Source organism: Lathamus discolor, chromosome 10, assembly GCF_037157495.1.
Source record: "Lathamus discolor isolate bLatDis1 chromosome 10, bLatDis1.hap1, whole genome shotgun sequence".
NCBI classification, from domain to species: Eukaryota; Metazoa; Chordata; class Aves; order Psittaciformes; family Psittacidae; genus Lathamus; species Lathamus discolor.
Genome location: NC_088893.1, coordinates 7,126,455 through 7,141,950, shown reverse-complemented (window position 1 = coordinate 7,141,950; position 15,496 = coordinate 7,126,455). Strand labels below are relative to the sequence as shown.

Sequence of the window (15,496 nt, the reverse complement as noted above, 5' to 3'; positions counted from 1 at the left end):
TCACAAAGGCAGAGGAGGAAAAAACTGTAACTGGAAAACAGACCATGTTCTATCTTCTCTCCAGCTGCACTTGATCCCCTTGAGCCTGTGTATTGCATTGGATGAGGAACTGAAGCCCACCTTAAATGCTCATAACTCATGGGTGTGACTCGCAGAATTCTACCAAGCGAGTGGGCTAGGAGGTGGAAGCGGGGAGAGGGGCATGCAGAGGTTGAGCAGAGGGACGGTGCTCCGGCAAGGATGAATCTTAGAGGGAGCAGAGGGGCAGGTCTCCAAGAAAGAGGTCGTCAAACATACTGCAGCAACACACAGACGGCACCAGACCTGGCTGGGGGCCCGGTTTTTTTCGGAGCCCTGCGCTGATTTAACCCTCCCAAGCGGATGTACTTTAGCGCTGCAGCAGCAGGTCCAGAAGTGCAGGCGGTTTGCGGCTTTTCCCCCGCTCCTCCCTGCGCCCCCGAAGCTTCAGCAGCGAAACCAGGGCGGAGACGAGCGGCGGCAGTGGCACGGGAGCCGCCCTCCCCCCCGGCTCGGCAGCGAGATTCCTCGGCCGCCAGGAGCGAGGCGCCCGGCTCACGGAGGGGCGGCAACACGTGGGTGAGGGGGTGCGGCAGGGCAGGCGGCGGGGGACCCGGGGCCGACAGCCGGGCGCGGGGCGGCTCCGCCCGCAGCCGTGTCGCTGTTCCCTACTCAGGTGCTGAACTGGAGCCAGCCTCGGCTTAGCGGCCTCCCCCGCCTCCTCCTGCGCGGCAGCTGGACCAGGAGAAAGCGGATCTGGCAAGTCCCGGTCCCTCCTCCTTCCTCCTCCTCCCTCTCCTTTTCCTGGGAGCCGCCGTCTCAGGCAGCCGGAGAGCATGGACCGGGCGGTGGCGGAGCCGGAGGCGGCCGGCGGCTGCTGCCTGCCGCTTCCATGAGGCGACCGGGAGGCGGAGGGGAGTGAGGCCGGGCCAGGGAGTGAGGCGGCTCCGGCAGCTCCCCCCTGGCACCTCTCCGCCCCGGCCATGGCGGCGGCTGCTCGGCGGAGCCGCGGCAGGGCGGTGGTGCTGGGCCTGCTGCTGCTGGGGCTGTGCGCCTGTCGGGCGGCGGGCGGGCCGCTCCGCTATTCGGTGCGGGAGGAGCTGCCTCATGGAGCCTTCGTGGGGAGCGTGGCGAGCGACCTGGGCGTGGATCCGCGGCGACTGGCGGCGAGGGGAGCGAGACTTACTTCGGGCACCGGTCGGCAGTACCTGGAGCTGGAGCTGGGCCGCGGGGCACTGCTGGTGCGGGAGCGCATGGACCGCGAGGCGCTCTGCGAGCTGAGCCCCACCTGCTTCCTCAGCCTGGAGCTGGTCATCGAGCAGCCCATTGAGGTGCACAACGTGGAGGTGGAGGTGCTGGACATCAATGACAACGCACCGTGCTTCCCCCGCCAGGACTACCGGCTGGAGATCAGTGAGTCTGCCATGCCCGGGGCCCGCTTCCACATTGAGAGTGCCCAGGACCCTGATGTGGGCACCAACTCTGTGCAGAGCTACCAGCTCAGCCCCAGCCACCACTTTGCCCTGGACCTGAAAGGCTTCCAGAGTGGCAGCAAGCTCCTGGAGCTGGTGCTGCAGCAGCCACTGGACAGGGAGCAGAGTGCCCTGGAGCAGCTAGTGCTCACTGCTGTGGATGGTGGGGACCCCCCCAAGTCAGGTACAGCCCAGATCTCTGTGCGTGTTGTGGATACCAATGATAACCCACCTACCTTTGACCGCTCCACCTACACTGTGAGCCTTCTGGAGAATGCCCTGCCTGGCACGCTGGTGGTCAAACTCAATGCCTCAGACCCTGATGAGGGTTCCAATGGCGAAGTGATCTACTCCTTTGGCAGTTACACCCCACAGAAGGTAAGGCAGCTCTTTAGTGTGGACCCACACTCAGGGGAGGTCCGGGTTAATGGCACTTTGGACTACGAAGAAGCATCTTCCTATGAGATCTATGTGCAAGCTGCTGATCAGGGCCCTGTCTCTATGGCTGGACACTGCAAGGTGCTAGTCAACATTGTGGATGCCAATGATAATGCTCCTGAGGTGGTCCTGACTTCCCTGTACAGCCCAGTGCCAGAGGATGCAAAGGCAGGAACTGTGGTGGCCCTGATGAGTGTCACTGATCAGGACTCAGGGCTGAACAAGCAGGTGAGCCTGCGTATTCCCCCCGGCCTCCCCTTCACGCTGAACTCTTTCAAAAACTCCTACACCTTGGTCACCCAGGGCAATCTGGACCACGAGAAAGCAGCAGCCTACAATATCACAGTTACAGCTACTGACGCTGGGAACCCCCCTCTCTCCTCCCAGAAGGTGATCCATGTGGAGATCTCAGATATTAATGACAATCCTCCACGATTTGAGGAACCTGTGTACTCAGTTTACATCCCTGAGAATAACCCCCTTGGAGCCTTTATGTGCACTATCAAAGCCACTGACCCAGATGCTGCCGAAAATGCCTATGTGACCTATTCCCTACTAGATGGGGAGATTGAAGGGCTACCTGTCAGTTCCTATGTTTCCATTAAATCTGATAGTGGTGACATGTATGCTGTCAGATCCTTTGATTATGAGACATTAAGGGAATTCCAGGTGGTTGTCCAGGCTCAGGATGCTGGGATCCCATCACTGAGCAGCACTGTCACTGTCCACATCTACGTGGTGGATGAGAATGACCATGCTCCACAGATTCTGTATCCTACCTCAACCAACACTTCAGCAGCCCTGGAGATGATCCCACGTTCGGCATATGCTGGATATTTGGTAACCAAAATTATAGCTATTGATGGGGACTCAGGACAAAACGCTTGGTTGTTCTTCCACCTGGTGCAAACCTCAGATCCAGGTTTGTTCAGGGTAGAGCTCCATACTGGGGAGATTAGGACTACTCGCAAACTGGGGGAAGACAGCACACCTACTTTCAACCTGACGGTGGAGGTGAGAGACAATGGAGAACCACCGATGTCCTCGTCAGTAGCCATCACTGTTGCTGTGGTGGACAGAGTTTCCAAAATCATCCCTGATAAAAGAAGGCACTTAAAAAATCCAAGCAATTACTCAGAAATCACTATTTATCTCATTATTGCTTTGAGCGCCATCTCCTTTGTTTTCCTTTTCACAATCATTGGGCTTACTGTTATCAAGTGCTACAGATACAGTCTGTATGGGGACTCCTGCTGCGGAGGGTTCTGTGGGGTCAGAGAACGGTCCCCTGCTGAATTATACAAGCAGGCTAACAACAACATCGATGCTAGGTTGCCTCATGGTTTAAAAGTACAACCCCATTTCATTGAAGTAAGGGGCAATGGGTCTCTCACTAAGACCTACTGCTATAAGGCATGCCTAACAGCGGGCTCGGGAAGTGACACTTTTATGTTTTACAATACCTGTGGCCCAACAGGAACTACTGGTCCCTCTGCAGTCATGACTGAGAGGCATCTAACAGGACAGAGTGGGCAGAGCGCACAAAACCTGATCATACTTAAAAATGACTCCATTACGCCTAACGAGGTGAGGCTACATTGATAAGTGGTCAGCATAGTGCTCTGAGCAAATCTGTACTTAAGCAGAGGTTCAAACTGGAAATCTCTAAAGTGTATTCCCTTCCGGGCTCACTGACACAAAGCTGTGAAACATGGTTCTAATGAATCTAATCTGTGCAATACATTTTGTTTGTAGGTAAATACTGGGGCTTTCAGGGTCTGTTTGGTAAGTTCAGTATGTGCATCTGTTTGAGATTCACTTCATTTTCGCAGTGTATGCTGTACACAGTATTGCCTCTCTTTTCTTTTACAGATCTAAAATTGCCTGCAGCCGTAGTGCTAGAGAATAACACATGTGGTCTTAAATTTTGGATGCTGAAACTAATGTTGCAGGAAAACATAAATTAAGAAAATATGATTAGGCTGGAAATCAATAGATTATGTCAGTTATGGATGTTTTCTGCCTCAGTGGTTTCATAACTAGACAAAGCTGTTGAATTTAGATCATTGCAAGAACATATGATTTGTGTCCTAATATGGGCATGTTTTAGTTATCTGAAAACTGCAGTCCCTGCTTTGATAATGTTTGTTCTACCCAATGCCGCATTTCATGCTTTCTGGGCAGTGACAAACCAGTGACATCTTTGGGGAGAATTATGGCAAGTTCCTGTCATTATATTACAGTGTGACAACTTCTAACCTGCTAGCTTGCTGCTGAAAATTCTTTAATACCTATGGTTTGACCAGCAGCATATTAACCTTTTCAATATTTTCCCACAGTGAAGAATTAATGGTTGCTTTATGCTAGCATACAGGCAGTCTGCAGTCAGTGTGGGGTTTGCATGCTCTGTACAGTTTGCTTTCTACACATACTGGAACTAAACCCAGAAGCACTCACAAAAGAGACTAATTGTGTTTCACAAAAGGAAAATCCTGTAATTACTGTGTGTTTGTGTCCTATGATTGTGGCCGCAATAAGATCAGTTTGTGCACTAACGTGTGCTGTGTTTTCAGACGTGGGAAATCTAGGGTAGTAACTGTGGTGGGATAGAAAGGAGCCTGGCTTCTGTATTCTTGCCACAGAACTATAATTTATTTCTTTATATTTCTTTACCTATGAAGATGTTAGCATCTTTTTCGACTATTAAGTTACACAAACATGCACAAATCTTAAGGACTAGTAAGTCTTCCATAAAAATGCTTTTAAAGAGTAACGATTGTCCATTCAGTATTAATCCATCTAAAATGAATGCACTGTTTTTCTGTAAATCATGGTGGCAGGGTATGGTGGGGTGGGAGGGTATTTTTCTTTTTCTATGCAGTTTTTTCACCTTAAAATCTTTCCGAGTGCAACAAAATGCCTGGAATCTGTTTGATATAGAAGGGAATGTGAGACATACTGTGTAAGCATGTCTGCTGTAGAATCAAATGTGAAACATACACCCTGCATCTGCTTTTCTGGGGAAAAAAGAGAACCAATAATTGAAAATAGCTTCACTTTGGATGCAAAATGAGTAGGAAAGTAATTCAACAGACAGAATCCTATTGCATTTTGGAATCACTCAGTTGAATGCAATGAATTAGCAAATTTTGAACACCAGTGCAGATCAGGCAGCAGTAGCAAAGCCAGCCCAAACTTGGAGTATAAAAGTAGAGAGATGTATAGCACAACGGAGCTGAAAGAATAACCAATTATTCAAATAAATCTGCATGATTGAAACAAAGGTGAAACTCTGAGAAGTTCTGCTCATCACAAGTTGTTTTCTTAGGTCTGTGCGTCTTAAACTGTCCTGTGGTAGCACATGCTATGAAGATGTAAAACAGGTGTACATGAGAAAATGGGTGAATGTAATGGCATTCACTAATTACTAATTCCTAGTTAATTACATACTGTAAAATATCTTTCCCTTGTTTCAAACTCAGCACGTGCGTTGAAGCTGCCATCCATTGCTTAGCAACACTGAATGATACTTTTTAAGAATAATGATCTTTGTATTAGCAGATCTTCAGAGAACTGTGTTTTCCTTTTTCGTTAAAGTGGACTTTTAATCAGGCTTTAAAATCCATGTCTTCACCTTCGTAGCATAGCAGCAGACATCATTGTCCTTGCACTGATTTACAAAGTTCATTGCAGATGTGTACGTTACTTTTGCATAATATGAATAGATACCTTTTATTCCAGTTCTGGGAAATTGTTCTTCTGTTGGCTGCTCAATGATGAGGATGGGACCAGGTGAATGGGCTTTCTATGTCTGCATATTGTATGCAGGGTTTCACAAAGGCTAGTATTTTGTAGATGTTGTTTGTACAGTGAGAGAAAAGTATTTCAGAGTTACTGGGGATAAATCTCAGTAACACTCAATGCAATGTCTTAGTCTTTTGCATATTTACCAGTAAGGTCAAAGATGTTAATAATTACTTCACACTAAGTTGTGACTGACTTTGTTGGGTCATTAGAAGGAAGCAGTGGAAGGGGAAATCCAGTGTATTAAGGTTAGGTAGGGAATTCTTTGTACCTGTTGAAGCACTGATTTCTGTGTTCTGACTTGTACTGCTAGTGTTGTGGAGATGGAACGGAAGCTTGTTTCTAAAAAACAGCCTGTACTTCTGCAGTAATTCTCTGCCTGTACGGTCAGTTATAGGTTTATAAGAATTTCTCAGACCAAGCGTGTTTTGTTAAAGAAGTGTACTGATGCTTACAGTTGCACCGAAAACCTTAGAAATGGTTATTGCTCGCAGGAACCTGGTGATAAGGATGAGAACACAGGGTTAATGGGTATCTCTCATCAGCTAGGTAACTGCTGCAGCTGAGCAGGCAGGCAGCATACATGGAGAGCAAAATACTGTGGCTTTGTTGCTGGTCTGTGAGGTTTTGGGTAGCCTGGATTCCTGCCTTTTGAAAGAGGGGTGCATTCAGCTATGAAGGGGGTGTGTGAAGATCTGATTTTGTTACTGGGCACTGCTGCAGCAGAGATCTGTCATTTTCAGGAAAGGTTTTGGTGCTTTACTCCGGAGTCCTTATTCTCATATGCCTGTGAAGATGCTGAGTGATGTCTGGGTAGCTTCTGGTCCTTAGTTTCTTTTCAACTCTCCTGTCTTGTTCTTATGTTCTGTACAGCTAAGCTCGTCCATTATGACTTGCATCTCATGACAATCTTTTCCCTTTAATACAGGGAATAACAATGAAGCCAACAGGCTTTAACAGGAGTTTTCTTTCCCAAGAGGCAGGCTGGCACATTCCTAATGATGGTTGGGCTGCCTGGATACTTCATATAACTAGATATAAACTCTTCTAATTATACATTTCTTTGTACCCTTTTTTGTGTGTTGATACATCTGGCTGACAAAATATGATGTTTCATGTGATGTTCAGAAATAAATTTGCATGATGCTCTATGGACACTTTTCAGAAAGCATAACTAAAGCTGCACATTAATGACAGTAACATTCAGGGGTTCATTGGAGTTTTATGGCTGCTTACTCCTTTCTCTGTATTTTGCACTTCAAAACAAGCTCGTTAAGCATACAGAAAAAAAAAACACTTGAGGTGAACACATCTTGATAGTGCTTTAAAATGCAAACATGTTTTGAAGTGTCTAAATCCAGTAAACCCACAGCATTGTCTGGAGCAGTCTTTCCAAGAGATTTCTCACAGAGGCTTTGAAGGTATTAAAGGTGGAATATCTTGCAATCTCAGTTCAAGAGCTTAAGAAATTCTCCAGCCCCCTGACATTGTAAAGGTTAACTATAAATGTTCTTTTGTTTAGTGGCAGTATCTGAACCTGTTTTGCTCTGTGCTTCAGCACAGTCACGCTCTTGGTTCGATGCTTTCTGCTGTGCCAGCAGAAATTTGCATCCAATCTTAAGCAGAGGTGGTTTTCTTCTCTTGACACTCATTAAAGACACTTTACAGAAGCACTTGCCTTTTCCCTTCACCTTCATTTTCTCTGTTAGGAATGGAAATTAATACTGCTGGGGCTAAAATCTTTGGATTTCTGAATTACACCCTTTTCCAGTTTCCATTCTGGCTTCTTGTATAATAAATACATGTTAAGCCCATAAATAGTTTGTTCCCCACATCAAATTAATTCTAAACATTTACTAAAGGAAATCAGAAATAGAAGGCTCTGTTTCCCCACATCTGTCAGTAGTGACTCACTGGAAAACAAGCAGAGCTGCGTGCGGTCAGGCATGCTGAAAGGCCTTTTATTATTGCTTCAAAGTGGATGTATTTGATAAATATACCTTATATCATTCTGTTGTGCATTTGTGTGGAAATAGGAATGGAGTGAGGTGTCTTTAGCAGTCTTATCATCTGGTAACTGTTTGCAAATATTTGATTCACACTTCTCTACCTCTAGCAGGCCCTGTTTTAGCAGCTGCTGAAGTGAATGGTAGCCTTTGCATTGATTTTCATGACAGGACAACATTAACAGATTTCAGAAATTCCCTTCTGTTCCAGAGGCAAATCCTCACTGTGTTGAAGTGTAAGCTAAAAAAAGAGAACTGGGCAAAATGTTTGTAACAGTGTACTTTCAACTAAATTTATTCTTCATGAATCAATGCAATGATTCTTAAAATTAACCCATTCTGTGCCATTTGAAAACAACTGTGTGGAATTTTGCATGAGCTTTTTTGCTACTAGGGTGGCTCCATTTTATATTACATTCACTTTGTTTATCAGACTTTCTGGTGGGGTTGGTTGTTTATTACTAGTTATATAATGCTTGTTGTTATGTGGGTGGCAGAATGTAACCTTGGTGACTGGAATGTTGGCATGAGGTGTTCAACTGATGTGATGACAGCCACTTCTCTAGGTGCCTGGATAGATTTTGACTCATCTCACAAGTATGATGATGTGTGCTGTTATTAAATCAGGAAAAGCAGGTGATGGGAGAAAGAGGAAATGATTAGTTTTGTGCTGGATTGTGTGACTTCACATCAACATGATGTGACATAGAGTACAGGGATATATAGCTGGGAAGCATCTGGAACACTTCGAAGTCTGTATTCCTCTTTGGTTTTCCTCTCTTTACTCATGCTTCCTGACCAGCTGTGTCTTGTCTTAGTGGTGTTGATTTATGACACAGCTACACTTCTCACAGCAAAGTCTGTGACAGGGCTTTGCAGAGGAGCCCATTGACAGCTCCTGGGCAGACTCTTGTCCCCTGGGACTGTACTGAAGACACGTTTCTACTTTGAGATGGGCTGTATCATGTCATGGCACTGTGACTGTGTGCTGGGTGACAGCACATGTCAAATGTGGCAGGTGTCAGTGGGTGGTCTGGTAAAGGTGGACTGTTCTTAACCAGAGACATAAGCCAACCCAACCACGCAGACCATGAATGCCTGATGGGGGTATAAGAAGCAACACTGCTGTGTCTGATCTGGGGAAGAATATTGCTGAGCAGGTTTGCTGCCTCTGCTATGCTGTCACTTCTATTAGTGGTCCTGGTTTTTTGTCTTTCTTGCTCCTAATTGCCCAATGTTATTTAAAGCTGTATTGAAACAACTTTTGTCTTATGATAGAGGATCTTAAAGAATTACAGTCTACAGTAGAACAAAAAGAGAAGCCAGTTACACTGACAAAATTGGAATTCCACCAGTTTTGCCAGTTGCAGGACATTAGTCTCTTGTAACACAAGTGTGGAACAAGCATGTGTCTCTTGCTGTGGTCTAAAAGTTCTCAGTCTGCATTACCAGTGCGCACATAGTAAATTTGGATGTGAATAGGTCTGGACAAAGGCAGGCTGCTACCCAACTGCCTGCTCCTCCTGTTCTTCCTGTGAAGACTTGAAAAATTAGAGAAGTCCCAGGCATTGAATTTTTCACAGTTAATGACAACAACAAAACCCCAGCCCCTCAAAGGTCTAAAAGTCAACTGTGGCAATAGACCTTTCCATCTTCAGAGTATATTTTAATGGTCCTGTCTCATCCTTCTTCTGCTCCTCTGGGAGCAGCACTACAGCCCTGCTTGAAAAGTAGTAAGCAGAGCAAGCAGAGAACTGTTTAAGAGTAGCCACAAGATGCCACAGCTTGTGGATGGTAACTCTTGAAAATACCACCATCTCCTAGCTGCTGCTGTTTCTGTTATAGTGACATGATAAATGTTGGTCTATGCATGTAAAGTGAATAAATGATGAATTCCTAACTTATGATTTTCTCTTGCCATCATCACCTATTTGTTACCTGATGTCTGAAAGTTCCAACTGCAAAAAAACCCCATAGATTTTTGTCTTCTAGCCAAGAGCTGGAAAGCTCTCATCTGAAAACCAAAAATCTGTATACTATGAGGAAGTGGCCATTTTCTTATTGTCTCACTCCTGCTTGGCTCATGTTAGACTTTTCCAGCTCTTTGATGTAATCTCACTTCATCTGTGTTTTGCCTGGGACTGTGGTAAGATTCCTCCTCCTCACCCTGCTTATAGGCCTGTATAAATCACTAACCTGCACCTCTCCCATTGCAAAAAGACAAAGGGGCTTTCCTCCCACCCTCACACCAGCAGTTTCTCTGCTGTAAGAAAATCCCCAGCAGAGGAAAAGCCAAACCTTCTGGTGTCAGCACCCTTTATATGTCAAGAAAGTCAAACTCAGAAGTGGGTCTGATCAGTGTATTATTTTCTATCCACACTCATTGACTCTTACTACATGGTTGACTTCAGAGTTGCTTTGACATCCCTGGGACTGGGGCCAAAATGGAATAAATCAGAAAATACTGGAACCATGCATAATGGGCTCCTTGTCAAGCCACTTTCTGCTAAACTCAGCGGAGCCTGAGCATACCAGCGAACTGGGGCTAAATGGGAAGGAAATTGCTTAGCACAGATGTGTAATGTGTGGTTGCAAATGGCAGCCTCCTCCTTTTTGTGTAACTTGGACCATAAAAAGTATTAGGATGCACATCATCCAAGAGCATCTCACTCTTGAGTGATGCTGGGCCCAAGAAATATGGTGATGTAGCGATAGTATAAGTTGTAATTGCTCCATTGTTTGAATAAAACCTATTGATCCAGGGAAAAGCATACCCCAAATCTCAAGAGAAAAAGACAGAGTTGGCTTTAAATAATTCAGAGCATTCAACACTTTTTTTTCTCTTTCAAGTAATGGGACCAAATTCATTTCTGATCTGCCTCCAATAACTTAAGACAATTAAACCATCACTGTCATATATTATTTGTGTGTTTGGCACTGTACAAGAGACCAGAAATGAGCGTAGTCCATTGTTTTTCTGGACATAATTTCTCTCTTTGAATTCAGGTGCCTGAAGTTCAGCAGTGGCTGTGATATTACTTACAAATAACGTCTTGAGAATCCTGAGAAATAACCTTGTTGTGTGCTTAGGGCTTAATTTTGAAAGACCTGAACTTGCATTAAAAATTATTTTTATGGTCCCCTGACAATGCAAAAAAAAAAAAAAAAAAAAAATTCTGAAGCAATTTTTTAACAACTTGGGATTTCTTAATTATCTCCTTATTTAGCAAGCCATGCTGCAGCACTGCAGCACATGCTGAGGTTTGTTGGTCAAAGGGTATTGCTGGCTATTTTCCCCTTCCATGAATACGGAAAATGTAATGGTTCTTGGTGTTATGAAAGGTGTCTGCATTGGATAGAAGACTTGCTGCAGATTGGAAATCTGATACAATCTAGTGCAGTCCTCTGCAGTACACTGAATGCCAGCAGAAACCTCACAGCAGACAAACCGCCCCGCGTGTCCCCTTCACAGGGGGCTGCATTTTATATATCCTCAGACAGATGCTGTTCAGTGCAGGAGCTTGAGTTTCCTCAGCTTATCAGGAAAGCAAACAACATGTTTTACGTATTTATGGTGTAGTTTTTTTCCTAAGCCCAGAATGTTGATAAATGTACAAAATGACTGTCCACCAGTTTCCAGCATTAAATGTCATTCCACAGAGATCATCTCTAGCCAAAGGCCTTGGCATGCAAACAAGTTTCTCTATTACAGAGACGCTCTCTATGTGTCCATTTGAAAGTTTCTCTAGATTTGTAGAAAGATTTGGCAGTTCTGAATGTTCCCCAAAATTGAGTAGCTTCAGATAGACTTTTCTGACAAAATCACTCGGATGCATATCCTTTTCAACATGTTTAACATACATTAACAACGTTCTCCTGGGCTTTTGTTTCTACAGCCAAAACATCCCAATCCGGACTGGCGCTACTCTGCATCCCTAAGGGCAGGAATGCAAAGGTATGTATGATGTTTCCCCGCATGAAGGGAATTGTATTTGTCCTCTGTGAAAAGGACAAAGCTGTCTGGCTCCTCTGATGCCCTAGTCTGAGGATAGCTCTGCTGAGATGGAAAGCAACCAAGTTCTTCTGTCACTTCCAGTCTCCAAATGTTACAGATTCAATCTGACTGCATCTTACATTGTTACTGTACTACTATAGATCTGTGCTTTTTTTGTTTGCCTCCTGCCTTTAGATACATTGACTGTCAAGGCATAATTGCTACAATATTGAATTATTTAACAGTGATTATATACTTTTTGTTTACTTTAAAGCTCCCTGTAATTATCAATACTGATACTTTTCAATAGACTGCAGCATTGATGTATTTTCTGTCTTGTTTCTTGTTACCGTAGAGGTGTGCTGCTCCTCCAGTTGGTTTATTAACCACATGATGCAATCAAGATGGTTAATGCAGTTTAAAGTGCGTTTTGAAGATATGAGAAAGATTTTCAAAAAAGGAAAAGTGAGGCTGTGTCCAGATTTCCTTAGACTGGATTTCTTTAGAGAACGGTGTCCTCTAACATGGACAGCTGACTTTGGGTTACTGTGTACCAAGGAACCTAAACCTCAGGGTCCAGAAGGAAAGGAAGCAAGAGCAAGCTTGATTCTGTGGCCTATTGGGCAAACTGTTTTCTTTCTTTTATGTTCCTGCTCTTGTGTTGGGTTTTTTTGATCTCTGACTGCTTTATTCAAAATGAAAAAACAGTCTGAGAGCAGGATGCTGAAGCAGGAATTCTGCCTATATGAGCATCTTTCCTACCGGTCTTCAGAGTCAGGCATGCTCTTGTGTATTCCCAACCAAATCCCATGGATTCATATTCCTTTCCATACAAAGTTCAAGATCTTGCCTGAAGTTACTCAAACAATTAACGAAAAGTCATCGCTCATTTAAAGCAATTCACTTTGGGGAGCTAATTCATGTAGGGAAGCTGATGAAGTTGTATTCCTTACTTCTCTCATATCAGTAGTCCTGTCTTTACCTGATCTGCACCTGTGTGACCTGCCCAGCTGATGATTTTTGTAAAAAGCTGATTTCTCATAAAGCTTGTAGAAATTTGGTATCCCCAGGAACCTTGATGTCTGCCATGCTTTGTTGAAACTGCCCACTAAGTTCAACTAGGAGTGTGGAAGGGAGCTGAGAAGCAGATGAGCAGAGATGGGCACAGTCACTGAATCCTGTTTTTCTAAGGAATTACACACAAATGTGTCTAGTTTTGTATTAAAGGTAGCAGATTTATTTCTTTTCCTTCCATGTAAGGTGTTGGCTATTACCCAGATTGGTGCATTCAATGCCAAGTGCTCTTGATGTGACACTGTAAAATTTGCCATGTTATTTTCCACGTTTGAGAAAATGTATTTCTCCTTCTGAATTGCTCATGAGGAGCATGCAATAACCCAGGAGGGTGGGATCTCTTAAAGCAGCATAATGACAGCAGCTCAGAAGTAACCCCACCAACACTTTATCATTTGCTTGTGATGGCAAAGAAGGTGTGTAACTTCCTTGTTAGTGACTTCCAGTCAATGAAAGCAAAGTGTCCTGCAGGTATGCTTGTTTTTACAAACTACGCCACAATTATGTTTTAGTAAATAATCAAAGATAATTTGTGCAAGTTAAAACAGTTCTCCATGCTCCAGCAGAATTTGTTAGCATCATGCAATACTACAAATGGCTATGACTTTTGAAGATTAACAAGAAAGGGAGATGTTATAAAGCCTGGAACTGTATAATCTAATGATGATATGTGCTCTTCAGTGCTGTGCATGTGGAGGAGGCAGGAATCCTACGTGGTGGACCAGGAGGGCCTGATCAACAGTGGCCAACAGTGTCCAGTGCTACTACAGGTAAGGGTATGACAATTCAGAATATATGTAAGGGTATGACAATTCAGAATATATGTAAGGGTATGACAATTCAGAATATATGTGAGGAACTAATGTTAAGTGATGATTCCACCTTAGTTTCTCTTCTGTTTTGTATCTCTGAGTGAAGTTCTTGTAAATTAATCTATGGAATCTATGTTGAGTGGAATAGTAAAGCATACTATTTGGTCTCAGATGTACTTGGTCTCAGATGAGCACTGGAGATAAAAGTCCTTGATCCCAGCTTCCACCCTGCCTTTGGAAGTTACTGGTTTGTGTAATGGAATAATGGCAGGGCTTCAGTTCTAGACTCAAGCATTTTTAATCTGAATGCATACATCAGAACTGGTTTGTTCTCCATTTCAAAAGAACAGTAAAACTGGGGTAAATGCTTCTCAATTCTCCCTTCATTATTTTTACAAACCCAATAAGTCTCTTTGAATCTCTCGTCATTTTCTGTGGTGAAATCAGACCTTTTTATTTTAGATGAGAAAATGAACATGAGCTGGCAATGCGTGCTCGCAGCCCAGAAAGCCAACTGTATCCTGGGCTGCATCAAAAGGAGCATGACCTGCTGGAGGTGATCTTGCCCCTCTACTCTGCTCTTGTGAGACCTCACCTGGAGTATTGTGTGCAGTTCTGGTATCCTCAACATAAAAAGGACATGGAACTGTTGGAACAAGTCCAGAGGAGGGCCACGAGGATGATCAGGGGACTGGAGCACCTCCTGTATGAAGACAGGCTGAGGAAGTTGGGGCTGTTCAGCCTGGAGAAGAGAAGGCTGCGTGGAGACCTCATAGCAGCCTTCCAGTATCTGAAGGGGGCCTATAGGGGTGCTGGGAAGGGACTCTTCATCAGGGACTGTAGTGATAGGACAAGGGATAACGGGTTAAAACTTAAACAGGGGAAGTTTAGATTGGATATAAGGAGGAAGTTCTTTACTGTAAGGGTGGTGAGGCACTGGAATGGGTTGCCCAGAGAGGTTGTGAATGTTCCATCCCTGGTGGTGTTCAAGGCTAGGCTGGACGAAGCCTTGGGTGGTATGGTTTAGTGTGAGGTGTCCCTGCCCATGGCAGGGGGGTTGGAACTGGATGATCTTGACGTCCTTTCCAACACTAACTATTCTATGATTCTATGATTTTTGTTTTTCTTTTTGCTAGCTATTTTGATTCACTAATACACTATGATGGAAACTAAATCGTCATTTGGCTGTCAAAATAGATGACCAAGCCCACATGTTAGAACGTAGCTTCATTTACTCTGTTACCAATGACTTCCTATCCGTCAGTAAGAGTTGACAAAAGGTCTTCATAGAGTTAAGAAAATTTTCAGTGCAGGCAATACAGTATTTTCACTTTTTATGCTGGATCAGGAATAATACAGACACGTCATGGAGCAGCCAGTCACTGGTGTGATCAGCAGTTCCAGTCATGTCCAGACTAAACTGTCAGCTTAGTGGATGTCCTGTGTAGGGTTGTGAGCCCCGTGTGACAGCTCTGTGAGCGTTACGAGCCCTCTAGAAATTCAGATGAGGAGTGATGCTCATATCACAGAGGCAGGTCAAAGGCCAGGAAGTGGTGTCTCCAGCAGAAAGATAGGAGAGCTGCTATATTTAATCTTTCTTGGTGCAAAATTTTCCCATGGCTTAAATGGGAATTTTACCTGGATAAAAGGCTGAGGAGCAACTTCAGAATTTACAGTCACAGCTATAGCATACCCCAGAATTAATGGTGATCAGCAAAATCTGCATTGGTGTTGCAGTATGGTTGTCTGAAAACAAATCACTAAATTAATATAATATATAATGGGCCCCTAGGCTATAATTATCTGGGGTTTGTGTGCTCTTCCTTCTGTTGCAGGCTTTTCAGGAAGACACAGCTTGTGTTTGTTGTGAAAGGTGTG

The 15,496-nt window shown here is 44.4% G+C and overlaps 1 protein-coding gene across 11 annotated transcripts in view; it reads left to right on the top strand.

Moving 5' to 3' along the window:
• Positions 1 to 15,496, top strand: part of LOC136019894 (protocadherin alpha-C2-like) — a 181,157-nt gene that overhangs the window by 132,289 nt on the left and 33,372 nt on the right. For 10 of the 11 annotated variants that reach the window (XM_065690513.1, XM_065690516.1, XM_065690519.1 and 7 more), the window contains exons 2-3: positions 11,635 to 11,693; positions 13,488 to 13,576. In XM_065690513.1, coding sequence (XP_065546585.1) covers positions 11,635 to 11,693; positions 13,488 to 13,576 — 148 coding nt within the window. Of the gene's footprint in view, positions 1 to 1,001; positions 3,516 to 11,634; positions 11,694 to 13,487; positions 13,577 to 15,496 lie in introns of those variants that run through there. The other variant, XM_065690511.1, reaches the window with a different exon arrangement.